Genomic DNA, 27,998 nt, shown 5'->3' on the forward strand with positions numbered 1-27,998 from the left:
TCCAATTAATAGTTTTAATTTAAATGATTATGATTGAATAATATATGATTTTTTTTTTCCTACTTGCATTTTGGTTATGAGACATCCCAACATTTATTATGATACTCTTACATGATTTTGAACTACATTTGTAATGATAAATAATCTTTTAGCTTAAGTACTGGATCTACAGATTGCTCAAAAATCTGGATGAATGTATAATACTGTGGGATTTAATCTAACAAAATTCCAGCATTTTTAAAGACAAAGTATGGCTACTTGATTTTTAATTCCTTTGAAAAACTGCCTCATTTCCTTTTATTTTCACAATTTTTTTACATTATACATTTAAATTTCTAGGCATGGGCCCATTATTCTATCTATGTTCCTTAATGGTAGAGAAAGATTTGTTTTAGAAGTGACATAAGAGTGTAGTAAAAAGAAAGGAAGGTCAAATTTTAATGTAATGTATGGAAGGCATTAGTCCTCCAATAAATGTAAGGTATTATGTCAGTGGAAACGGAGTCAAAGGGCCTCATTACTTTTGATGTTTTAGATAGATTTGCTACAGGTTTCTTTAACTATATTCCCACATTGTGTAACTATCATAAAGTTTGTCTTGTTGGAGTCTTGCTTTATAAAAGATATATTTTGCAGAAATTGATTTTTTCCATCTTTGAGTTTAAAAGTGATTCTTGGAATCTCCAGAGGCTGTTTATGAAAAAGTCTACATTCTTGCTTCTCTTTGTGGTCAGGCTTGTAGTTACAATGTGATAACAGCAACAAAGTAATTCTATCTTTTTTAGTATTTGCAAATACTTTTTTTCTTTCTTCTGGGAAGGCTGAATAAACAGGTCATTTTTAAGCGAGTTATAGTTAAGTGGAAAAGTTTTGTAAGGGGGTGCTACATTGCAAAATGTGATGTAATGGGTTGTTCCCACTTAAAAACACAGATTTTGCATGTCTTTCAGATAGGCTCTACCAAATAATTTTGTTATATGCAAATTCTGCAGAAAAGATCCTCACAACTCAGTTCATGACATCAACTTTTATACTATCATGATGAATCTTAATATGTTACATTAAATAATTACTGCAATTAACAAATGTATCAGGATAATTCTTTTATGTTGGTGTATTTTGGCCCTGATTATCCCAAAATACATATAAATTATTCAAGGAAGACTACAGGGAGGCTTCCTTCATTGATCCTTCTCAAGGATTCATTGTTTGCTTAAATGCTTAGAGATTGCTACATCTAAGTACTTTTACATTTCTACCTTATCTCTATAATAAGAAACATTAAGAAAGAAAAAAATATGCAATGAGTTAAAAATACCTTAAGCATGAACAGAAACTTTCTTTTTTACTAGGAACGTTTTTCATTAGCATCAAAATGACCCTCTCATGTCTGTATTTCCCTCATTTTCCCTTCTCTGAAAAGATTTCAACCCAAACGCCATGTCATTTTCTGTAATTCAAGTTAAATAATATATAAATAGATTTATGTTTGTCTTGTAAATTAGAGTTATAATCTTGGCAGCAAAATTAAGGAGCTGGCTGGTGGAAAGAAAAAAAAAACTTCTTCCTTCCCTTGTTTTGTCCTAGCTCCTTCCTTCCCTTGCCAACAATCACAATTCTTTCTTCAAAAGGAACATGCAGTCAGAGAAAGCCTGACTTTTAAGTTTCTCTTTTGCATTGAGCAAGCTGAAGCAAATGGAGTAGTGCAACTCCAGTGCTAGGCTCCTGAGGAAGCTTCTAAGATGTTGTCTATGACGTGTGCCAAAATGGTTTCTTAAATTACACCTCCACTACTCTAAGAGAAAACGTTTGTTACAAAGTCTTTTTCTCAGAACTTTAAATCTGAAATACCAAAATACCTAGTTTCCTTTTGCAAAACTGGAGGACATTGTGGCTCGAATACACAGATTAGGTTGCACAGATGCAGATGAATTCTTACAGACATTACAGCTGTATGTTACAGCTGCAGAGTCAGACTTCTGGCTCAGAATTCTCCTTGAAATATAAGGCAAGTCTACCTTTTTGGTAATCTGCCAATTGTCAGAAATTCACAGATAATTACACTAGGGTGAGGCGTTACCATGAAATGTGGCAGGATGACTGACCTTTCTAATATACAATCAGAGATGATGTTTCAGACTTTTTCTTTCCTCTTAGATACCACAAAGATATGAATTTGGTCTTCATGGACACATCCCACAGGTATACATCACAGAAGGCTTCACAGGACAGAGGCATGGATTGTTTTTTCTAGCAGAGTGTGCCACATCATAGAGCTTTGTATTGCATAACTTTTACTGTTGATTGAAATCAGCCTTCTTTCCTATTTTCATAACTGCTGTTTTACCTTAACTTTAGTCATCACCTTTGAGTGTAAGCTACTAACTGGATTAAGTAGGAGAGAAAGGTGAGGAATAAGTATAGTATTTGCAAAAGTGAATAAATGACCAGTAAACGATTTTTTTCCCAAATGTGGCTTTTATTTGTTAAACTGTATTCATTTCTGATTTTTGAGTATCTAAACTGCAGGCGCTATGCAGTATTGCAGATTCATAAAGCAACCAAGATGATCACTGGTTAAAATATGCACAGAAAATTACTCCTCATTTCCAGTAATTTTTTCTCTCTGATAGTCTTTTCCCTCTCATTTGAGACAGCGTATCTTTTATTCTTCTCATAGGTTGCAAGTAGAAGATAAGAAAACAATGAAGTCTTAAGCTGCAATGCAATTTTTTCCTTTTCTGTTTTTCATACCAGTGTAAGCCTCTGACAATGCCAGTTTGGATCGTAAATGTAATGGAAGTTGGACTTTTACTGAAAGTAGAGGATAGCACTTCATAAAAACCTGAGAACGTGGAAGCATGCATGCCTGTCAGCTGACCATGCTCTTATCCGTTCTGTAACATGAAAGAAATGCTCTGGCAGTGCTGCTTATCAAGAGATACCTAAAGACAAGGCAAAGGGGTAAAAGCTGCAGTGGAAGTGTGTGAGATACGGGGGAGGAAGTAAATGGAAAATCAGATTATTATATTTTCTAGTTTCCTGACTGCTTGCAGACAGCCCTAGACAACTTGCCAGGAAAATGTGATTGCTAGCCCTAATGAGTCAAATATTTGTGAGGAATGCTGATTATATAACCAGCCAAGGAGTCTGAAAGAGCACATTTCTTTCAACTGTGCAGAAGGGATGGACTGGTTAAGCAATAATAATTAATATAATGTGCTTAAAAAAGCAACATTCATCCACTAGTGCCAAGGAAGGTTTGCAATAGCCTTTGTAGGCGTTCGTTCTACAGTCACAGGATACTGAATAAATAGTAAACAACTGTACTCCAGTTTTTACAAGTTGGAAAGCCAAAGCAGAAAATTGTGAAGCTGGTCACACTTTAAAAGTTTGAAGACCATTCCAAAAAAAAAAATCAGGATTATTATTTGTATTGTAGTAGTGCTCCGAAATTCTACTCCTGAGACAGCACGTCCATTAAGAACACATTAGAAATATTAGTAACTTCATGTGATGCATAGAACAAGCAACTAGTTCTGAGCATGCTTAAATAAAGGTCCTTGAAATTTTGAGTGTGAGAGGCCAGCTAACGGTAGGAAGCTATTTTACCTCTCAATCTTGCTTTATTTTATTTTCCTCTGACTGGATACTATAGCATATGACATATGGTCTGCTTAAATTAGGCAGGCACTCAAAACCTTGTTCCTTCATTTCAGTGTGTGAAGCCAGGTTGTCTATTAATAGGAAAAGCCCTGGAAGAATGTGTATGCAGCAGTCAGTCTCTGCATGGGGGAAATGAAAGCTATGATACAATAGGGAATAAAATGAATTTCTTGTGTATTACAGCCAGAACCACTATAAGCTAACACCATTCCCAGTAAAGTGTAGAATTGCTGTTATATCTGCATGTCTAGGAGGTGGCATGCTAGTGACCTGATGTATGTGTTATCCAGCATACAGATTTTCCAGAGTGATCTCCAAGTTGTAATGGACAACCTCTTTCCTGCCAGCAGAGCCCAGAGAGGAATAAACCAAGACCACCAGCTAAATCACTGCATAATGTGCTATGGATATGAGCACTGAATGCCCTCAGGTACTGTGTTTAAATGAAAGGCTTTAGCCAAAAAAAAAAAAAGAGATGCATATAAAAAGGATGTTAAGTATATCATATTCTTCTTTTAGAAAACTGGAATTTTTACAAGAATGTTGCAAAAAAATCTTATGAGAAATATTCAACTAAATGTCCACTTCACGATGTCACTTGCTTCAAGTTTCCAAAAATCATTAAAAACAATTAGACTAATTGTAAGCTATAAAATTTACTATATGATCATTATTACGCAAGAACTAATATATATGTAAAATATCATAAAGCTGAGTTGACTGCTGCAATATCCATTCCTCTTTTTGAGGTTTTGACAAATGCAATTTTTCAGAGATGAATCTACACTGCATAGCACTGCAGAGATCATTTTCCTAGCCCATCACTTTGACTGTCAAATATAAAACTCTTTTTCTATCTGATATAAGCAGCTTGTCTTCACTTTCAAAGCCATTCATAGCTTCCCCTCATCCTACCTATCATCTCTCATTCAGGATCAAGAAACCACTTCTTTCACTGATTAGCCCATGATGCCAGCCTCCTCCATCTACTTCTTAGACTTTCAGTCATTCCATTTCAAGCTTTATCCTATGCCATGCCTTACATGTGGGAAGAGCTCCTTTAGACATTCGTGAAGCTACCTCATTATCTTCCTTCTAATCCCATCTGTGAGGTTTCCCTGCCATCATGCTTTCAAAAGGAGTTTCAGAGTTTGGACTGTATTTATCTAGTCATAATGAGCAGCTCCCCCAAAAAAAGAAAGATTTTTGGATCAAATTTGAATAGATCATACCCGAAGATAAGAAGGCTAGTATTTCCTACTGAGATGCAGCACTGTTGTTCCTGTATGGTTACTAGTGTCTTGTTTTCAAAGACGCTGCCTTGCTGTTTCAGGGGGGCCAAATATTTCTGCTAGAAAACAAAACAGAATGAATGTAAGGGTGATCTGTCTGGATTATAGGAGCAATTGAGGTAGTCACTGACATTTCTGAAATGAGAAGATGCTCGAGGGGTGACTTGGCCTTTTACTTCATGTGGCATGTGATTGACAAGAAAATATATGCTTTGTATCAGCTAAGTGAAACAGTGATCCTGTGGCTGGGCACAGACATTAAAAATACCCCATATTTGTGAGGAAAGTTTGGATAGGCATTTTTAGTTTTGGTGACCAGTTTTAGGGGGATTTGGGGACACAGGGTATTGTCTCTGGTTCGCTCAGATTTCTATTGTGGAACGAATGAGTCATGGGAACCAGTGTATTGCACTGGGTCATCATAGCTGAGTACATTTTTCTTTGAAGCAATTAAATCTGTAGCCTTGAACATGTTTGTGTGTTGTATCACTTTGTATTTTCATCCCCAGTGGCAATGACTCAGGACCAAGTCGTCCTTTTGTGGGAAATACCTGCAAAGGAAACTGGGAACTCCACAGCATTTGTCATCCTTCTCTTCAGATGGTGCCTCCAAATCTCTTCTGAAATGGTCTATGCAGAGCAGAGTAAGTACTTCTTGTCTTACTATACGAAGCTCTAATTTTTATTAGATTTACTTTCATGATGCTTGAGAAAGGTGCTGCCTCCTCCATTTTCCCACACGGTCCTCTTTGGTGTATGAGGGCCCTGTCATGGGTTCTGCAGAGACAGGAGGCCACAGTTTCCCCAAACTCCTCATTTCACCTTAGCTTTTCTTGGGCCTCTTCTGTGTAACCATCAGGGTTCTCACTTCCTAGTCTATCAGATGTTATAACTGCAGAAGTATCAGCATGATGCTCAATTATGCTGCATGAGGATGCAACAGAAACATTCAGAACTCTCCATTTATTGCAGAGCACTTTGTTGACCTCACTTTTGTTTGGCTGCAATCTTCAAACACATCTTAGAATTTTCAAGTGTTTGAAATGTCTTCTAGAGAATAATGACTAGATCCAGTTTGGGAATCTTTAGCATTGGGAAAAAAACATTCTTAAATCTTTCTCATTGCCCTTCCATAATTTGTCAGAAGTAGATCTTAGAAAGTCAGGCTGGGAATTCTCCAAGGCACCAAGTGGATGTAGCAAGACATGATCTCGTTCAGAATTTCAGTCTAAAAATACCCACAGAGCTGTGCAGATTTCCCAAAATAAAGAAGTAAAAGAAGAAGTAAAATTGCTCCCAGACTGAGCTTTTCTTTTTCTTCTAAGTTTCAGCAGAAAACTATATTTTTGTAGGCAAGCTATAAATCTCTGAAAATAAGAGTTTATGTGGAAATGCTGATACAGCCTTAGTTATAGCACTGGTAATGGCTATAGCACTCAACAATGATTTGACTCTGAAGGCCATTAATCCCAAAGAAAACTTTCTTGGAAGAAGTTGAACTTTGGAGGTCAATGAGATCTCAGAGGAAGCTGGACTGAAAACAGAGAAAAGCTGCTTTTGTCCATGTAGATCAGTTGTTATTGTTTTCCTGCTTGAGAACATTTTAATGCAAAGACTAAGGATTTACAAACAGGAAATGGGAGAACTTCAAAAGGTCTTGTAAGAAATAGTGATTCATAACATTATTTTTTTAGATTGTGCTATTTTAAAGCTCTGAAGCCATATGATGGGTTAACTGAAGGAAGAACTACGTAACTCACTCATGTCCTGGTTTTAAGCTTACAACAATTTCATTCAAGAGTAATTAAAAATTCTATTTTACAACAACCATCATGTTTCAGCAGACTTTGCAATGATAAACAGAAAATAAGCAAGAAAATTTAACAACAGAGGCTAGGCAATCTGAAGAAATATTTTTAAGTCTGTTTTAAGAAACACACACACACACAAATCACTCTAATCCAGCTTAAAAGGAAGCAGTAATAGCACGTGGCTTCACAATAAGGCTACATGAGACAGAAGATAGAAGTGCAAGTCTTCAAGTTTAGCACAAGGAGCACACTTAAATTCTACTGGGGATATCCAGGGCTCTTATGACATTGAGACTTCGTGACTAATTCCTTAAGAAGCCCTCACTTCAGGGTTTTGCTAATGGTCAAACCTGCCATTAGGGTCTGACACGCTTCCTGGCATTAGAACTGAAGAATGCTTGAAATCATCACTAAATGCTTCCCTGCTACAGTCTGGTAAATCAGACCCTCACTGAGAGCCTGAGCAAAATGTAGACAATGAGGACTAATTATTTTGCTACAGGTTGTTTGTTAGGCTTCTGATTCCTCATCAGCCTAATGAACAGGATACTGCTATGTCCATTCTTAGATTAAGAACTCTAAGTTTTGGAAGCAATGGCAACCAACCAGCTCATCTGCCAATTAAAATAATACCAGTGAAAGTATTTTTAAATTTGCGTTCTTTTATTGAATTCATGCAAATAAATTACTCATTAACTTTTGAGACTGTGTGAGGGGGCTTATAATTACTAATTAATCATAGACAGTAACTAGTATGTCTTGCCTAGTGTGTTTTCTTCATTTTGTATTGTTTTCCTGGTTATGCCAGAAACATTGAGTATTTATTAAAAAATAATAATAATTAAAAAAGCTGCTGAGTAGAAAAAAAGTGTCATACTTAAATGGAAGTATGAGTAATGCATCATTCATTAATAAAAGAATGCTCATTAGCACTATCCAGCTACTCTAGCAGGAGGCTCTGCACAGCACTGCCAATGTCACAAGTTCACAAGCTCACACTGTATGCATTGGTCAGTCATCACGATCATTGGAACTGCGCAAACTTTGCATATGGTGGTAGAAGAGATTTGGAAGAGCAAGTATCTGCTTTATGCATCGAACAATTTTAAGCTTCTGTGAATAATTCTTTCCATCTCTAAAATGAAGATAATATAACCTGCCTCTTTTAAAAGAGCTATGCCATGCTGCCCTATTGCTGGAAATACTACTTTACCTACAGAGCTGTACTACTGATCGTAGAGCATTGCTACCTTAAATTTCTGAAAGCAGGAATTTTTATTAATCAGGCTGCAGTGGCATAAAGGGTGTAAGTACCACACACACTGATGACCAGAAAAGGTGCATATCTATTTTTTTTATCTATGTTTAACACACAAGCTTGAAACATTATTTTTTAATAATTTGCACAGAAGGAAAAAGTTAGAAGAAAGAAAAGCAGAATGCTGTATCACATGTAATAAATTTTAATTGTTGATATGGATAAAAATAAAAAACAAAGTTGTACAAAAATGCTAATATCTGTCTCAACTCTGATCATAGAGTCATAGATTGGCTTGAGTTGGAAGGGACCTTAAAGATCATCCAGTTCCAACCCCCCTATCATGGGCTGGTTGCCACCCCCAGCTCAGACTGCCAAGGTCCCCTCCCAACCTGGCCTTGGGCACCTCCAGGTATGGGGCAGCCACAACCTTTCGTGGCTGTACCAGTGCCTCACCAGCCGCTGAGTAAAAAAAAACATTCTCCTAAGATCCAGTCTAAATCTCTCCTTTTTTAGTTTAAAACCATTTCTCCTCTTCCTATCGCTATCAGATGGTGTAGAAACTCACTCTCCATCCTGTTTATAAGCTCCCCTCAAGTACTGGAAGGCTGCAATGAGGTCTCCCCAGAGTCTTCTTTTCTCCAAGCTGAACAAGCCCAGTCACTTCAGTTTTTATTCATAGCTTTCTTCGTAAGAGAGGTGCTCCAGACCTCTGAGTATTTTGAGATCAGTGGTTTTTTTTCACCACTACTTTTCCTAACATAGCTGGTGCCTGACAGTTATTAACAATTTGGAATAATAAAGTAGGAATTCATTCTTTTGTAATCAAATGTACAACCAGGACAAACAACAGCTATATTTAGCAAGTGAGATTGGGACAATATTTTGTAGCATCTCTTGTTCTTTCAGTTTGATGTAAAGGAAATGAATGTTTGTTCAAATTGTACTAAAATTCACTGCTATGCAGCTTGCTGAAACTGTCTTTCCTATTGCTAACTTCAGTGTATACCCAGAACTTGTCTGCATTTAATGTTTGGATGGCACAGTGTGTTCAGTGTCTGAGCCTGCCTTCTTTACTAATCCATGCCAAGGAACAATTCCACAGCTTTTTTTTTTTTTTCCCACCAACAAAAGTGTTCATTTTGTTCCGTTCCTATGTTTTTCAGCACAGAGTGTCTATCACTCAGGCCTGTGGTGGCAACATTCAACTCCGGGACAGACAACACGAAACCAGAAATAAGGACTTGCAAACGTAGCTGAAAATGCCCAGAGAGTTGTGTATCTTACAGCCAGAGAGAAACAGATGATGTAAGCAAATCACAAAAGTTTAACCTGTTCCTCTGAAATGGTTTGACTTGTACTGTGTGGCTCAATAGTGATTCTTTAAAAGAATACCTGAAAAGGCACTGATGCTTAGTAAGGTGTTTTAAACTAATCACAAGATGAAGGCTGCACACAGAAGGAAGCAAGAGGCACCTAACCCTGTAAAGGCATGTTATGTACTCATCCAAATTGATGCTTGAATACTCGTGTCATAAAGATGATGCATTCTAAGAGACTACATTTAATCTTTTACTAACCAAGAATATTTTGTATGAACTGATTTTGCTTTTATTCAAATAGGAGTGAATTTCTGGAAAGATTAAAAAAATAATTAAAATACTAAACACTTATTTTACTTATAGCACCAATATAACAGATTGTCTGAAGCTTTTTCTACAGAAAGATGGACTTCTGTTTCATGGCTGCTAAACAAGAGAAAAAGCATTTTGTCAATCCTATCAAACGTTTTAGTTTTCAGCACTGAAATGATGCCTACCACTGTTTCCTGCTGGTAATTTTTAAATCAAATGTGCCTTTCAACCATTTCTGTGTGCAGTCGAAGTCTGTATGGCTAGTGTTTATTTTGACCTTTGTGCTAGAGAAGAGGTGACCAAAATAATTAAAAACTGATGTTGCAACATAATACAATACAGCAGTTTAAGATGAACCCGTTTTAATATCTTTATTGTGATCTTTTTCCCCTCAGAGTAAAGCAGCAGCATAATACCCAGCTGCATGATAATACTGGCAAGCAAGGCCATGAATTTCAACGGCAAACCCTAAACACTGAATGTGCTGTGCTTTTTAAAGAAATCCCCTTTTGTACCAGATATGTAATACCCTTTTGTGCTAGAGTGGTTTGCATAATAATAGTTTTCTTTAGTTATCGTTGTGGTGTGATGGAGCTGCAGAGTGAGCAGGGCAGTAACAGCATAAAAGACAGTTCTCCATTCTTCTCTAATTTTTTGGAGGTTTTCTTGTCTTTTAAAAGGTAAATACTTGTAACTATTTTCAGAAAAGATATCCAATTATTAACATCTCAGATCCAATTATTACTTTTCTTAATATCCACCTTCCTATTTGAGCTCTTCACTTCCAGAAGCAGCAGCAGCATGAATGCCATCTGACATTCGTGAGGAACCTCAAGCATCTTAATTTAATTGGGCACACAATCATCTGCTGCAAATCAGTGTAATGCTGTTCAGAGACAGTGATACCATGTCCAAGACCCTAACTGTAGAATGACTTAATTTCAAAATCCAACTAAAATTCATACTATAAACTGTCTGGCCCATATAGGAGTTGTACATACATTACACTGCATCACCGCTGAGATAAAGAGCGCTAGCTGACTGAATTCATCTGAAAAAATTAACATCTAGAATATACCTGAGAACAAGCATAAAATAAAACTTGAAGAATTTACTGATAAGTTTTCCCATGTGAAATTTGTTAAGATTCCTCTTGGGCTTTTCTATGTGTTCTGATTTGGGTAGTAAGGAAGGGATATTTCCCAAAGGAGATATAATTACATTGAAATGGAGCTGAGTCTTATTCACAGTGAAAGCTACAGAGAAGGACTAAAACCAGGGGAAGTTCCCCAGCTAATTTTCAATAAACTAGGCATTATTCTAACTGATACTATCAAGGGTTTTTTCCTTTGAAATCAGTGGAATTATGCCAAGTTACTCTAGCTGTGAGTTTGGCCATAAATTACAATTTTCAACCCCTGGCCTGCAACCACTGCAAGGGACCATGTCCAAGAAATCCCTCAAAAGCAACAAAGGAAAGCAAGGCTATTACGAATTAGCTTAAATTCAGAGTGCAGAGAATTTGTAATCTCACTGGAAAATATTTAGAGGTTTCTGAATCAATAAAGGTCAAAAGCACTTGGGCTAGATTATTTCAGATGAGCTGACAAGATGGATTAACATACAACAATACATTATCACATTAGCAGTGCAAAGAATACCCAGGAAAAAAAGAATGCTCTGGAGCCCAACAGTCACTGCTTTCGCAGCTCCATGTGTCAGAGACCATTACATATAGCTACCCTGCAAAACCAAGATGAATACATACTCATATCTCTTACCAACGCAACAATTGTGTATTCCTGTTCACTAAAATATCTAAGATCTGTCTTTGGTAAATAGAGTAACAAGAAATTTCACAGCTCCAAAGAGTGAACCTACCATGGATTAGTAACAGAGACAGAAATACTTCCTCTAAAACCATGAAGGAAGTCCCAGAATCTAGGTAAGAGAGTATTGTAATTATTGTACAGCCTCAAGTCTTGTATTACAGAATCTCACAACACAGGGTTCTGTCATCTTAGAAATGTGAGTTGCCTCATGTCAGCTGGATACCAGATACTGCTAACGCACTGCAGGTTAAGTAACATGTTACACTCAGTGGTACAGAGACATATCAGCTTAGGTTATTTTCCTTGACTATTCAAAATAGAAATGAAAAAGTCTTTCAGAAGGAAAATATTCAGTGGAGTTCTCTGAAATCTTTGACTAGGAAGATATAGTCTGTGCTTCGCTTCCTATGATGTTACAAGGTGCCCTGAGCTTTATTGGAATAAGCACTTCTGCCCCACAGACCATGAGATACAGCCCCTTCCTCCAGTATCCCCGTTCCCCTCCCCAGGCTTCTGGGATTCTGAGATATTTTTCTGTTCCCTAACAGATGTAGCAAGAATCTTATGTGCTCCTTGCTTTCATTTATTTCTTAAGTGTTGAAGTTTTTGTTCACAGCAAACTGTGAATGAGAATTAAATGTTTCTGTTAAAAAAAGTATGTCTATTTTACGTGAATATTCCAAAGTGATGCAGATGGCCAAAGACTGAAGGAAGTACTCATGAGTTTTGTTTTATTTTCCAAAACTGTTACTTAACTCACAAGGTAGGGGCCTGTCAAACATAGGTAGCACTCACCTTTTTCTGTTAATAAACATCCTTCAGATAGTTTGCCAAATCCATCTAGGTCTTACATGGTTTATGCACTTCTGATACTAAAGAAAAGCTACAGATTTGACTGATGCAATTCTTTTGTATTATTTATGAATCAGTCCCAGAATTAAATCCTGGTACTGTATATTGAGACTTGGTATAAACGGGCACCTTGGAAGAACCATCTATCAGTTACAGAGTCTAACTGTGAGAGTGACAGCTTAAACTTCCATTTATTTCAGTTACAGTTAAGGTGCAGAAGCACCCTTCTCTCCGGAGCCATCACTAACGAGTGACAACGCTGGTCTTTGTCTGTCTCACACATACATTACCTCAGCTCTGCCAGTTTGAAAAACTCCCCAGGAAAGGGCAGGGCTGCTTTTGTGACCATACTTATCTCCTAAAGCAAGGCCGGCTGTAAGCACCACATCAGTTTGGGACATTTCAGTGACTTGTAAGGTCTGGGATGTATTACATGAAAGTTCACTGTGCTGCAAAGGAGGGCTCCACATGCCTTAAACTACCTTGCAAAGTTTGCCCAGCTGTTAAGGGTAGAAAATCTTTGTGCATGAGCATTTCAGTTAGGAGATGTCCTCTGTGTATGGCTGCACTTTTCTTAGTGTTACAAGCAGGTTGTGCTGAAATCTGGACTCCCTGGGAAAATTTGTATGTGGATCCAAATACTGGTGATTTTTTCAGCCTTATCCTGTTTACTGCATGCCTCCTGTTTGAAACAGTTGTGGTTGACTGCAGTGTGAGAGTGAGATGGGCTACAGACGTGTTCCCATACATTAATCCCTATGACACTTCCACTGTAACAGCTGCCATATGAATTTCTTATGTCAGTTTTCTATTGCAGTGAAACATTTCAATATTTTTAGGTAAAAGAATACTCGTTTGTTTCGCTGATGATTGCAAATACATCAACTTTACATTCTCTGTGCAAACCAGTCAGCATGCAGTAGTTTGGGTGACTTGCAGAGGTTCCCTGCACCCCTGGTGTGAGTCCAAATTGGGGAAAAAAGCACAGGACATAGCCTGTAGATACAGTGGATAGGGTTGCACGGTAAGGACGGACAAAGACAAATTTATTCCTATTCTCAGTGACAACCCAGTAAGAGTAGGGCCCAGTTTCAAGTAAATTGAGCTTGCTCTGTGGTCTCTGTATGTGAAAATGCAGAATTCACCCCAAAGAGACTTCTAGAGATCCAGTCTCTGAGAATGCTTTCCAACAACCAGGGCCTGAGACTTATAAAATATTTTTTAATTATGTATGCTTTAAAACAAAAGGTTTCTTCTTACATGTTGACATGTCTTTATTGGCACCATTTATTTACTTTTTATAGGAGCGGGAGCATGACTACTCCTATGCCAGCATATTTGATTGTGTGTGACTTGCTTTACATTTACAGGGATCTATTATTGCTTATGAGGACAAATAAAATTTCTGTAGATTGTTTAGTTAACTCCCTGTTGAAGTTAAGCAAAACTTACCTTTGGAAAACTCATATAAGATTATTTGTAATTGTGCCAATGGGACCCTTGCTTTGCTTATAAAAATGTATGTGAATTTATAATGGACAAAGATACAATTATCCCAGAATAGCTCCAGGAAAAATCATCAGATTTCTTTCAGATGAGGTACCCAGATAGGGATTGCAGTGTATGTTACTGTTCTCTGGGCAGGGCAGATAATGGCTTGGCTTCTATTTCCACTGTGAGATATATTCTATTACCACTTTGAATGGTCAGGAATAATTCCCTCTAAATCAAACTTTGGCATTTCCTAAGTAGAATTAGTCCTTATTTATGAGTATGAGACAAAGAATAATCTTATCTGGAGATTTTAATATTGCTAGTGATGAAAAACTGAATGATTGAAGTCTCTCAGATCTTTGGAGTCTTTCAAAGTCTGTCCCAGTTTAATCCAAGAAATTGCAAACTCAGTCATATTCTAGCAAAAGAATCTAAATTCATCGTCCTCTCTTTTCTAGATCAGGAGCTCTTTCCTCTGCATTTCAACAAAAGCTTTTATGCAAAGTCCATTTAGAGCCGAGGAAACCTTGTTAAAACTTAATTACAAATCCATGCTGTATTAAGAAAAGAGCATCTGGAATGGGCACTTCTCACAGGCTTGTGTTTAATTATTGACAGTTATTTCTGTTGTCTCCCCATCTACCTTATGAAATACATTTTCTTTCTTGTGAAGAGTAACTCTCAGATGCACAGAACTGAAGACTTTTAAAAGATCCTCAGTTCCCCCAGCATCTGAGCATGTAGAAACTTGGAGGCCTGGCTGTCCTTCTTGTCTGCACCTGGCTTCACACCCAAATTCCTACAACAGCATCTCCACTGGCTGCAAAGTGCTTCTTCAGTAGATGTGAGCTTATTGTCTAGGTACCGTTGCTAGGAAAAACAGCTCGTTTCGAGGGCTGGTGTAGCAACCAGCTGGTGTAGTACGTGCTTGATAGATCTCTTATCAGAAGTTCACACACTTTCAGGATTCCTCACGATTAGGCTTGATTTATCAATATGAAAAGAGCCCCATTCATTTCACTTACCTGTTGGAAGCACCTGTCTAGAGCTAGGTTTTAAAGCTTGAAAGCCTTGCCCTGCCAGCTCCTGCTATTCAGGCCCATCACACAGAGACAAACAGATGGAGCAAAGGAAGTGCTAGATTGTAAATTGTTTTTTTCTTTCCTTTTTATGTCTGTTCTGTTGATGTGAGCAAGTTAGCAGGCTTTGAGCTGCTTTGTTATGCATGCACAAAGGTGCGCTCCTTGGGAGACCCTTCAGGTGTTCAGTGAACTATGTTTGTTATCTAGATTCTGAGGATAAGAACACAGGCCAGACCAGGAATAAAGCAGGGACAAGTCTAGGCATAATATTCATCTGCAATTGTCTTTTCCAAGGCAGTTTGGCTGATCCAAAGTTTCAGTAGGGGTTCATACACAAGGCACATGTATTATTATTTTTGTTCATTAGCTACCAGTTTGTCTTAATGCTATTTAAGGATGTAAAATCAAAGACTCTTTTTTTTTTTTTTACTTTTGATCAAAAAAATACTGTTTATTCCTATAATGTATATCTTATGTCGTTTGCTTAAAGCATTTTCCATCAGTCAAAAGGGTCTAATTATTTCTTTAACTCATGCAAAATGGCATTTTTTGTTCTGTACTGCATCAAAGATGACCAAAAAACTCATTTATCTTGGAATAAATCTAAGAAAAGTCTGTGCTAAACGTACTAATAGCTTGCTGATCTGTTATTTAGCATTGCTGGTCATTTTTTGTAGCTGCTTTGTAGAATGTAGGTTAGGTCTCTGATACTTCTTAAAAGTCAGTTGATAGATGACCTTAGATTGCTATGGCAGCTCCTACACCCTTCCATCAAATAGTTACTTAAGCAAAGTTGGTGCTCCCCTTAGCCAAGAATTGTACAGCTGTACTGGCAATTTTTGGCCTTTGAAATGGCTGCATCTTGACCTTGACCGTCTGGGTGCAACCCAAAACGCTCTCGTATGGACACACACCTGAAGAGGAGGGGCCTTATAAAGAAACCAGTTTGCAAATCAATTTAAATACAACTTGCCAACAGGAAATATACTTCACGCTCACTCTGTCCTTTTTCTTTCTGTTTAAAGCCCTTTACCACTGAACTGCTGTGGCTTGATTGTGTGAAACTGAATTTCAGGATGCAAGATACTGTTCAGATAGTTCTGCAATATATTTTTCAGATTCAGCAGCTTAGGCAGGAGAGAGCCCATGAGTGATGGAATAACCAGATCTCTGCATCCATTCCATGAAAAACAGATCCTTTCTTCTGGATTCCCCAGGATTCTCCCAGCAACCAGCCTTGTTTACAGGTGATCTTTGCATGCACGTCTGTTCTCTTCACAAGCCTGATTGCTTTACCCTTAATACTTCCTTTGTTGCTAACTTCTTCGTGGCTTGCAGAAGGTGATCATTTTTTGTGTGTCTTCTCTGCCCTTACACTCCTCACTCTGAGTGCCTCACCGCACTGTGTGCCCTTTTATGCCTTAGTCATTCTTGCTTAGTGCTACACAAAGGGCATCACTAACCCTGGAAAATCTCTTTCTGTAGCATGCTGATGTATTGTGATTAATGCATTATCAACAATGACGAGACTGCCTGAGGAAACTCCAACAACCTATAGAGTTGAGGTTCTTTATACAATAGCTCTTTTTAAAACAAGTTATATCCCACAAAGAAGGACTTATTTTCTTAGATTTCCTGCAGGTACGCTCAGCGTGTTGATGCTATACATAAAGATAAGGCAACAGGACATCACTCAGGTGAAACAAACCTGAAAGTAGTACTAACAGCGATGAACTGAACTTGTGTTGTCCCCTCGTATAACATTGCAGAGAAGTTCATGAACGCATGCGGCACATAGCAGAAAGCACATTCAGTGTTATCCCTGCGCTGAAGGGGAAAGCCCACGCTCATTCCTACAAGAGGGCTGTACTGCAAGGCTCCACCGCCACCATATTTGCATGAGAAAGGAAGAAAGCTGAGGCTTTGTTGTAAGGCTCCGGGCTCTGCTCTTGCTGATTAGACTGGGGAAATAGCAGGAGGCATTTCGGAGAAATGTCCCATTTCTTGCACGAAGAGCTGCAAGACTGCTGACTTGCAGTTAAATTTGAGTTATTATGGGTGGCAAACATCTCCACTCTGGTACACAGGACTGCTGTCCCAAGCAGACTTGTTAGTTGCTTTTCTTTATTTTAAGAGTTAGCATGTTTCCTGATAAACTATTGGCAGCCCTGTGACTTCTGATATAAGGTCTGCCAGTAAAAATCAAATATATATTCTTCTAAATTATAATGCAAAATGACCATATCTTATAAACTGTAATTTAAAGAGTGATTCAGAATAATCCAGAAACAAACCAATCTTCCAGATAATCTCACTTAGTTTAGAAGTTTATCACACACGAATTTTTAATCTTCTTGCAGTCCCTTTTCAGACTGAGCTCACATATAACCCAACCTGCAGTCATAGTGCCAGCAGAGAGAAATTCAAGTGCACGGTGCTCTTCTGTCCTCACAGTGAACCTGAAACGTCTCAGCTTTTGGCCCTCAGCCCGAGCTGTTCTGCAATCTTCTTTCCTCCTAATCTTGGCTGTCACAGCAGCACCCTGCATCACGCAGGAAAGCATTTTGTTTCCCAAAGGCCTCTGTTTTTGTGTACCAGGGAGATTAATACAATCTTAAAAGTTCATATGACTGCATGTTTTCTCTTTATTTCTATCACATCATGGGTGCCCAACCTTTTGGCTTGCCTGGGTCGCACTCAGTGAACAGGCTTGGGCCATGTATACAAAGGTCACTCCCAAAGTAATGCCTCTTATTTATTTCCATGGAAACTACAATTGATACAAAGAGCATAGTAACAGTATTTGAGAGGGCAGGGGCTGGGCCACATGTTGAACATGCCTGTATTATACCATGTGTCCATACAGTCCTCTAGGAAATGGGTACAGACATTGCCTGGAGCTAAGGGAAAGGGGAGGCTTATGAGCCACACCTTATTAAAAATGAGACTGTACAGAGTGCTGTTCGATTCTTCACACGGCACATTGAGTGAGCTGAGGGATGCGGTAGCCCAGTCATGCTTTTATATGGCAGAAGCCTCCTTCCCATTGACTGGACAAAGCTTATGCCTAAAAAATTATCCAGTAAAAGTAAATCCACAGGTGACCATTTAAGCTATTTAATATTTTGCATCATGTATTTTTTTTTTTTTTTTTTGATACCACATGAAAAAAAGCAAACTAATGCATGGAGGTGGGAGGGGGGCCTGTGTTTGATAAATAAAGAAAGAAAATACCACCTCTGATGTATTTTCTTTTAACTTCTTTTTTCCTTCTTTGCCTTTTCTGAGCTCAGAAGTCAGCAGGAATAGTTACAGCTCTTCACAGATGAGCCATGGAGGAACCTTTTGGGAAGGCGCCTCACAGTGCTTTGTCATCTGCTGACAAACTGGTGCCAGGACCAGAACTTCATAATAAAGTCTTCAGAGAAAATTCTGCAGCAGATCAAGGAATCTCGAAGGTATGGACCTGCAGTAAAACCGCTGTAAAAAATGATTTAGTTATCTTTTTTTATCTCCTTAAAGGCTGAAAGCTGAGCTTTGTGGCAAGCTGTGATATCACCTTCTTAGTTGCATTATTGTTTTTCATGTTTTCTGGTATTCAAAAAAAAAAAAAAAAAAAAGCTAAGGCAATTGCTAGGAGTTAGTGACAGTTTATTTCCCAGTGATATCTTCAGGTTTTAAAGCCTCTTGGGCACCTCTGTTACGTTCCCAGAGCAAATTACCTGGGCCACAATGCAGGAGGCTGCTATGCCGCTGATTCATGGCAGCCAGAGGTGCAGCTCTTCCTCAGAGCAGCAGCAAATTGGTGCCCATGTATGTTAAAGAATCACAAGGGACGCTGCCTTGCTGAAGTACACTTACAAAACCTTATCATGTTGTTGAAGATCAGGACAATAGGAGTTGATACAGAACAGTATCATAAATGGCTTTTCTGAGCACTGACACTTTGGACTAAAAGTGTAAATAGCACCTTGGTTCTAGAAAAATTAACATCAACTTAAAAAATTTGCCTCCTCTCCACCCCCCCCCTAACCCCCCCCCCCATTGAAACAGGTGTGGTCAGAAGTGTCATTCTCATTCCTGGGAACTAAGTTTTTTCTTCATCAGAAAACAGATAAGGTGTTATGAGGAGATAGCAATGTCCTGCTTCGGGCATAAAAGCACCCAGCTCTCACAAAATGCCCGCAGCACCTCTGCAGATGGACCCAGACCTGAATGCTCTGCTCAGTGGGGTCTGCTACCTGGTCACTGGGCTCAGTTGTGTGAGTGCAGGCCTCTCTCTGAGCCGCACGCTTCCAGCAGCACAGAAGGGCAGCAGCCCTGGGACCAGCCCTGTGTCTGAGCACAGCTTTGGTCAGATGCTGGGAGCGGGGCTTAACTTCCCTCCACTCTCTCCTGTTTAAACTGACAAGCACGGCTGCTCTGTGGGCGTTTGGAAATTGCCCTGAGTGTATGTATTTGCTACAGGAGAACACCTGAAGCAGCTGATGTCCTGGCAGACTGTCAGACAGAGCACTCAGGTACCTTAGTGCTGCCTAATGCCAAGGGACTGGACTTTTACAGCAGCGTGCTTTGCACAATCAGATCGGAACAGTAGCAATAGCCAGCACCGATTCCTTCCCTCCCACTCCTGGTCTGTTTCCATACGTAGTGCTCACGCAATGTGATTTCTACATTAAACGGGCCCTTATGTGAAAGAGTTCTCAGCTTTCAAGTTTAGGTTTAAAAATCCAACACGGAACGGATGAAGTGAAATGCTTGTTTTGGACAGCGCTCTGACAAAGGGGAGGAAACCCCTCGCTGTGGGATGGCAGCCGCGGGTCAGAGGCGTGTAAGCAGCCGTTACCGCCATCCAGAGGAGAGCGTCAGCCGTCAGATTTCATTTGGTGGCGTGGAAAGGAGAACCCAACCGGTTGGTCTGGTTCGTGCTGAGGCATCCCAGAGCAGGAAAACAACGTAGGTGTGCCACCGTGTCCCGACAGCAGGGACGGGAGGCCGGGGGGGATGAAGGGGGAGTTAAATTTTTTTCCCCGCCGGATTAATCGCGCCGTCCGCTTCCCCTCGTGCAAAACGCAACCCAGGGGCGGGCGGCAGCGCCCTCTGCTGGGCGCGTGGAAGGCCAGCAGAGCGGAGAAAGCGGGGGGAGCTGCGCTGCCGGTCGGCTCGTGCTGTGCGAGCGGGAGGTGGGAATCCCTTCGCAGCCCGGGTTTCTGTGTTTTACAGATCCAAAATGACAACCGGCTTCATACGGCCTGTTTTTTAAACATGAAATCCAAACAAAAGCAATCTTTTGCTAGAGATCTGCGTTAGAAGCTGGCAGGAGCACTACTGAGATGTAAAGTGTGTGGGCCAGTACTCAAAAGAGTGGATATAGTTTTCCACCACATCTGTCCGAACAAATCAGTGCAAACTTTGAGCAAGTTTGGCAAGAAGCATCCTGGTTTTGTTTTTACAGCCTTAAGAAGGAAGGGGAAAACTCCCCTGTGTATTGGGTATCCCTTGAAATGGGTAAAATGTGCTAAAATGTGTTTATGTGCTTTAAGACAATCATAAATCAGGACAACTCTTTGAAGACAATTTAAAGTAATAATTTCATGACCGTTCCTGAAATTTCCTACTCCATATAGCTGCTGAAATGGGCAAGGGCCAACACAAACAGCCAGCGTTGGGTGCTGCCAGATGAAATCATCACCCCTGCTGGCTCCCCGTAGCACAGCCTTGGTCAGCAAACCGGTGACTCCTCCTGCCAGCTCCGAGGATGACAGTGAAATTAAATTCTTCTGAATGCAACGCTTATTCAAGGCAGGAAATCACTTTCTTTTGGGTGCATGTTACTGGGTCATTCTCAGCCAGTTTCCAGAACTGAGAAAGGCTCTGGTTGCAGGAGAGATGATGTGATTATGATGGGCAAGAAGCAGAACAGGACAAGTTCCAGCAAAAACTCTGTAGAAGGCAGTAGTGAATACTATTCTCGATGTAGAGCTTTAATAGGTGGTTCAAAAAAAAGTACACCGAGATTAATTTCTAAATACATTAAGCTCATGCAGCAGTTTTTAATAGAATCCTATTCAAATTCTGGGATTTTCTATAAAAATGCTGGTTTGTGTCCTGCCCAGAGACCACTTCTGTGGAAGTATCTCTGTGAATGATGATGTGAAAAGGAGATGCAGAGAAGTAAAGGTCAAAGTATGAAAGCACACCTTGCTCTCTTTCTCTCCCACATCTATTATTTGACCTTACTGTTGGTGGAAGCTGGCAGAGGGGTTGATGACAAGTTGCCACGAGATGAGGAGGGCACGGGCTGCTTGATAGCACTTTGAGAACTATCTCCTGCTGGGGAACTGCACTGAAGCTGGTTGAGATTCCTCTTTGTCAAGACAGGCCAAACTTCAGAGTGCTGTCAGATCTGTTAGTATGATACCAAGATCTTTCTGGGAATTTATGAAACTCTCCCTTTGGATTTACTTATCCCTTCAGCAGGCGCGTATTATAGATTAGCCATTTTAAGTCAACCGACCTCAGTCCCCTTCGATGACAGATAAACTCAGGCTTAAAGTGAGAGGATCCCTCATGTCACTGGTTTCAACTAGAGGATACGAGTGTGCTATGAGAATACTCAATATGGGAAACGTGATGCAAAACACAACCAGTTGGAGCAGTGCTTCAGACTAAGCTGAGTGTTCCAGATAAGGCTGAGGTAAGAACCATGGATGCTTAGTTCCAGAATTATTAATTCTTCAAAATAATTTTAATGCAAATAAGTTCAATAGTGAATTCCGTCTTCCATGATAATACAAGGGACTAACAGCAGTAATGCTGGATGACAATAAGACTGTATATATCTGAAGCATTTGGGTTACTCAGAGTCAAAAATTGTCTCAAACAGTGCTGCCTTTTGTAGAGCTCTCTGTAATCTACCTTTCGTGGCTGTTTTACATGCAAAAATTTTGATTTAAACCTGAAATACTAACCTCAAACAGTCCAGGTGGATTCCTTATGTTTCCTAGAGCTCAGCAGAGGGTAAAAAAGCCACTGGTAGAGCTCTCAGGCTGCTGATCTGTGTGTCTGCAGCTTCCTCGCACCTCTGGCAGACAAGAAACAGTTCAAGAATTTTTATTATCTTTTCAGTGTCTTTGTGAGGCTACTTGAAAAGCAGCCAAAGAATGGGTATGATGGCGATACCATGGTAGGCAGAAAACAGGCTTTTCTGGAATGAGTTTTCTTACTAGTTTATGGAAAACATCATCAAAGTTCCACAGTGTGATTTCAGAATTAGTAATTACTTTGAACAAGGGAGAAATCAGGAGAACATGACGGATTCTATTGTAGAAGACATTTAATGCCTTATCTGGAACACCATCCAGATATTTCATCTGTAGTCTTCATCAAGAGTAAAGTTTACACGAGCTCAGCTATCTGAAAAGAATTAGATTCTGGAACATTTTCTTGGCTGCTAGACATCTGAGAAATGTGGAAGTGGCTGATGCCAAACTATATGCCATGTGTGTACTTCCTTTAGACTTATTTTCCTAAATGAAATGTAGCTACCACAAAGGATATTCCAAAGAATATTTGGAATTGAGAAGGTGAGATCAACTAGATTTGGCTTTCCTAAATGTCGTCTATCTCTTAGCAAGTGTTCTTACATTGCTATTACAACTTTGCAGGGAAGTTTTTCTCATTAGCTATTGTCATTTTACATTTCCAGCACAGAAGAATTAAAGATAGCGGTGTATGTTTCCAACCACCATTTTAGAGTTTTAGCTAAAAATCTCTCCTTGGATAATGGGGTTTATACCACAGGCAGCCAGTATTTAGTATGACCACTTATGGATTAGTAAATTTACTTTTTCTATTTAATTCAAACCTTAAACAGAAGGTAAATAAATAATAATAAATGCTTTTGCATATAATTATGCAAATATTATCTGCAAACAATTATAAATAACAAATAAAAAATTCCAGCCTGTATATGAATAAGAAATGAAGATGAATTTCATAAATTTTAATTTAATAGCATCTTTCAAGGAAAATATTTCTAATTTCTTCAGGTCAGTTTTAGAATCACAGAATAATTTAGGCTGGACAGGAACTCTCACTGTCACCTCAATCCATGTCCTGCTCAGAGTAGGTCTCATTTTGTCAGATTGCTTACGGCTGCAGTCAACTTGAATCCTCAAATGTGGAGCCTCTGCTGAATGCTGGTTACTGCAATGTACTGGTTAGAAACTAATTCATATGCAAAAATATTCTCAATTTTTCTGGATACAATTTGAAATGCTCCACTTTCAGAGTTTATTCACTGAAGTTTCTTGGTTGCGTATGTACTGTTCAAAAATCGTATCAGAGAACATTGTGTCTGGTGATGGGAAGTACATTTAAGCTTGTATGATCTAACTAGCCTGGAGTGCAAAAGTTAATCTAGTAAAATATTGGGTGATGTTGTGACCTGCTGGATAGATAAGAGCAATGGGTGTTATCTACCTTCTGCGAGGCTTTTGACACTATCTCCCACAACATCCTCAGAGGTAAGGTTAGGAGTTGTGGAACAAATGAGTGGACAGTAAAGTGGGCTGAGAACTGGCCGATGGCACAGCACAGAGGGTTATGATCAGCAGCGCAGAGTCTAGTTGGTGTTCCCCCAGGATCAGTACTGAGTCCAGTCTTGTTGAACATCTTCATCAGTGAACTGGATGAATGGATGGACAGCATCCTCAGCAAGTTCTGTGATGACACAAATCTTAGGAGTGCAAAAGCTATCCCAGTAAGTAAAATCCTTTGGTTACTCTGTGATTCACAGCTGATTTGTTTACAAAACCAGGTAGTTCAGTTTTCTTTTTTTATGGGTTAAGAGCCCATTCCTGCAGGGGCTGTGTCTGTTAGCCCCATGACAAGAGGAGTCTTTAGAGACCTCTGCAGACCTGGAGGGGCTGCTTTGCTTCATCCCCACTGACCCATCCTATCTGCCGCTAAGTTCTGCCTCCTCTTTTCTGCAGACCTTGGGTCAGAAGAATTCCAGTGCTAGGAAAGCAATTGTGAGGACTTCTGTGGCAAAGAGGTGCTTTAAAGAAGTAAACTTTGGAAACACAGCTGATTCTTACTAGTTTAGTCCCAGTCAATGGCATTAGAAGGGATTTGATTGGGATGAGTGCTGAGAGTCCTTCTGCTGTGCTGTGTCAGCTACCCCACCAGAAACAAACATGGGACATTTCATTTAAACTGAGAAGTTGATAGCATTGAACACATCTATTTGTATAAACTAGCTGGCTATCCCCGTGCCATCTCTAATGTAAATCTACTAATGTATTGTGAAACTTCATTCATTTTAAGCTTGCAGTACTTACTAGTGCATATACAAAAAGAGTCCTTTCTAACTTCCATACCATTTTTCTACTGAGTTATTTGTTGGAAAGATATGTTCCTGTATAATTACATGTGGTTTTCTTAAACCTTTGCAGTTGGTAGCTTAATATATATTTTGTTGTACTTTGAGTACAAAGGATATATTATGCTTTTGTTGGCATCCTTACTAGTCAGTGTGCCAACTGCATAATTTTGTTCTCTGCTATATGTCAGGATTCGAGTGCCGAGGGCTCAACAGGTGGTGCTGGGATAAAGTTCTGGCAAATCAAATAGGTAACACAGTTATTTCTTTTGTCAAATTATAATTGAAAACAGAGGCGAGTAAAATGAAACCCATGTTTTCCTGGTGCAAAACAGGGTTTAGAATTAAATTCAAATCAGTTCGCATGACTAGTACACATTACTACCGGAGCTTGGTCTGTAAATAAACATGCAACACCTTAGTTTTGATGTTGAATGATTCATTCTTTGCAAATTTAAACCTTAAGCGTCAGCATTTAAACAATAACAGAGGGTGTGAGTCCTCCATTACTCTTTTGTCTTTGTCATATATATCTTGCAGAAAATGTGCCAAGAACTTCAGGAAAACTTTGAAAAGATTTAAATCTAAAAAGTCAGAGAATTTGAGACAGTCTGTGATACATAACTCAAATGTTAGCATCAAGAGTTTCCTGCCATATTGTTTTCTAATCATTGCTCTAACTGCGATCCCAGCAGAAAATGGAATAAATACACTGGAAATCCCAGTGAATGCGCTGAATGAGGTGCTGCTTTTTTTATACTTGCTTTGGATGATGTTTATTAATCCTAAAACTGTACTCATGGGTTAAAACCCATTCTGCAACAAAAATACAACAAATCGTGGAGGCATAGTTTGGTTTTCCAAAATTGCATATCTATGCACTTGGAAGCCTTTTCACTTTGTTATTGTAGCTGATGTTTTTACAGTGAGATCTTTTTATTTTCCTCTGAGGACCTCTCTAAATGTAATATATATAATCTTATCTCAGCTCCTACAAACATCATGGTTTTAGTTAGTCTTCTGTTTCTCCTCACTCAAAGGGATTTCTTCTGAGCTGTAGTTTTCTGACTTTGAGTTTTGTTTCAACATAGCTGAACCCATCATGTACCAAAGTGGCTTCCAGCAGTGACTTCCAGTTCCTCATATTGGTCACAAACATCTTTATGATACTTTTAGGCTCTTATTTTACAGGTTTTGCCTTTGTACGTGACCAGGTGATGCATCCTCTTCTGCCACTTAATAAAGTCATTCCGTAAGTGATTGTCAACCAATCAGCATAGAAATGGGTATCATATTCAACTTAATTACTTTTATGTTTTATTTACTGTTGTTTAGTCCAAGCAGACTAAAATAGCTTCCTCTTCTATAGCAGTAGAAGGAGACTGCAGGACAGCAGATCACAAGGGGAGAAACTGACATGTTTGGAGGCTGTGTGAGGAATTTTTCTGGTGTTAAAGGAGATCTGTGAGACTTTGCAGAAAGCTGAGCATGAGCGCAGGGAATGTTTTGGGGAGGGGATAATGCACAGCCAACCAGACACAGGTAATCATATCAGGTTACCATACGTATCTGCACAAGGTTGAGATCCCCTTGCAATCGGAGAGATGGTTGTAGGTGAGAAAGTAATTCTGGTGCTCTGGTTATTTTTTTATTTATATATTTCTTTATTTATAAAATAACCATGTTGAATATTTATCTTAAACCTCAGATAACTGTTTAGAAAAGAAATAGCTGAGAAGCTGATAATGTACCCCTTCATTGACAAAAGATTTATGCCTTGCCTGGCTGGACTTCCCAATGGTCAAACACAAGCAGCACGTAGCCAGTGTTTAACCAGGGGAACTGAGACTGCTGCTCCTACACTTTTTTGTGTGAAAATAACTCAGCCACGTTGAAACTGGCAAAGATTGGAAAACATGGTAAAATTGCTATCAAAAAAAGGAGGAAAGCGGCTCGTAAGCAGTTTGTGCAAAAATATGTATGCATGAACGTTTCTGCTGACCTTCCTCAGGAGCCATCTGTCTGCTTGTAGGGCACCCTGCCCCTCTGCGGAGCAGGTGAAGAGCTAATATTAGTTGTGAAATGAGAATCTGCACTAAGAAACAAGCTCCTGGAATTAAAAGTTGCATTATTTCATGCCGTTCTATTGCAGGAAAAATGGCAGATTCTTCAGTGGCACTCACGAGTGGAGTAATAGCAATTATTATTTTTTTTAGATTTTTAATAGTGCTAAAAATCTGAACAGAATCTGGCCTTTGCTCTTTCATGTACAGCATTTGATTAACCGTGATTTCAAAATGTAATATTGGTTTTATATTTATCTCCTAGAAACTGATCTTCCTGTTTTGTTTTTTTTTTAAATACTTCTTTTCTGCATAGTTGTTTGCCATGACTTTCAGTGAGGGTGCAAAATGAAACACAGACACTTGGAAGCAGGGAATGTTGGGGGCAGGGTAAGTATGTGAAAACCTGTGTGAAGTGGTGTCAGTACATACATGCGTCTCACTCCCAAGCCAGGAATGAGATTTCCAGTTGTTTTTGGGTTCATGTACAAAAAGGCATGATTTCCACTGCTAACAACATCTGAGTTATTTAAAAAAATGTGAGATAAAAGCAAATAGTTCGGGACAGGAGAAGGATAGATATCATTTCTCCTCTCTACCGTTCCTCTCGTGGGCTCAGAAATGTATACTTATTTGTAGTTATATTTTCATCTCTGGGTGATGTACAATGTTTTAGCTATTTAGATCCCTTTTTCCATCAGTGTAAGCTCAACTACTCATGCTCAGCATGTGGGTGTTACCCTACTTTTGTCACTGTCTGTGTGCAGTTCAGTTTACCTGCTCTTCTTTGTCAGGTGACTGAACCCTGGCAGGGCTGGGTGTACCCACAGTATCACCTGCTATACTTGCCCAGCTTAGTGCTTTTGTTTATTTATTTATTTATTCTTACAATGGCAGCTGCACTCACAGGAGCAGAGCTGGCAGGGACTGCTAGGTTCAGCCACCCAGGTTTGTGTTTCTGTGAGTGATTGGGAGTCCTGCTCTGCAATTGCACCTGCTGTGTTTTTTCCCAGACCCAGCTCTTCAGTCTCATCTCTGTGCCATCCCATCACCATACTTATGGTTTCCCATTTTCTGCCTTGTGTATCTTGTATGAATGCTTTTTGAATGCTCATTTTACTTGTCCACCTTATTTTCCTCTCCATAGTTCCATCTTTATTTATTCTCAATACATCATATACTTAATTTACACAAATTCCTGTGTGAGAACTGTTAATAAAACATATTATAAGGCGCAACTGTAAAATATAATTACAATATATATAGAAACTATACATCACGATATGATAATTATAAATGGCATATTCATAGAAATGACTGTAAATAAAAATAAGTTGGCATGTATAATTTTCACAGCCAATGGTCTGGGCAATTCCTTCCTCCTTCCTCCCTCCTTCCTTCCTTCCTCCCTCCCTCCTTCCCTCCTTCCTCCCTTCCTCCTTCCTTCCTCCCTCCTTCCCTCCTCCCTCCCTTCCTTCCTCCCTCCTTCCCTCCTCCCTCCCTTCCTCCCTCCCTTCCTTCCTCCCTCCCTTCCTTCCTCCCTCCCTTCCCTCTCTTCCTTCCATCCTTTCCTCCTCCCCTCCCCTTCCTTCCCTCCTCTCTCCCTTCCTTTTCCTCTCCTCCTTTTGC

At 39.4% G+C, this 27,998-nt stretch overlaps 1 protein-coding gene across 21 annotated transcripts in view; it reads left to right on the plus strand.

Annotated features, from left to right (window-relative positions):
• LOC104912305 (uncharacterized) overlaps positions 1-27,998 on the plus strand; it is a 263,480-nt gene that overhangs the window by 218,869 nt on the left and 16,613 nt on the right. For 7 of the 21 annotated variants that reach the window (XR_014885088.1, XR_014885094.1, XR_014885089.1 and 4 more), the window contains 8 exons: positions 2,158-2,202; positions 2,758-2,964; positions 3,957-4,096; positions 5,468-5,602; positions 9,194-9,335; positions 16,040-16,168; positions 18,215-18,379; positions 19,693-26,759. Coding sequence is in view for 5 of the 21 variants with exons in the window: in XM_085231182.1 (XP_085087308.1) it covers positions 18,254-18,379; positions 19,693-19,877; positions 25,498-25,516 (330 nt within the window). In the remaining 16 variants the exon portion in view is untranslated. The remainder of the gene's footprint in view (positions 1-2,157; positions 2,203-2,757; positions 2,965-3,956; positions 4,097-5,467; positions 5,603-9,193; positions 9,336-16,039; positions 16,169-18,214; positions 18,380-19,692; positions 26,760-27,998) is intronic. The other 14 variants (XM_085231182.1, XM_085231183.1, XR_014885085.1 and 11 more) reach the window with 12 other exon arrangements.

This window comes from Meleagris gallopavo, chromosome 10 (assembly GCF_905368555.1).
Source record: "Meleagris gallopavo chromosome 10, MGAL_WU_HG_1.1, whole genome shotgun sequence".
Classification (NCBI taxonomy): Eukaryota; Metazoa; Chordata; class Aves; order Galliformes; family Phasianidae; genus Meleagris; species Meleagris gallopavo.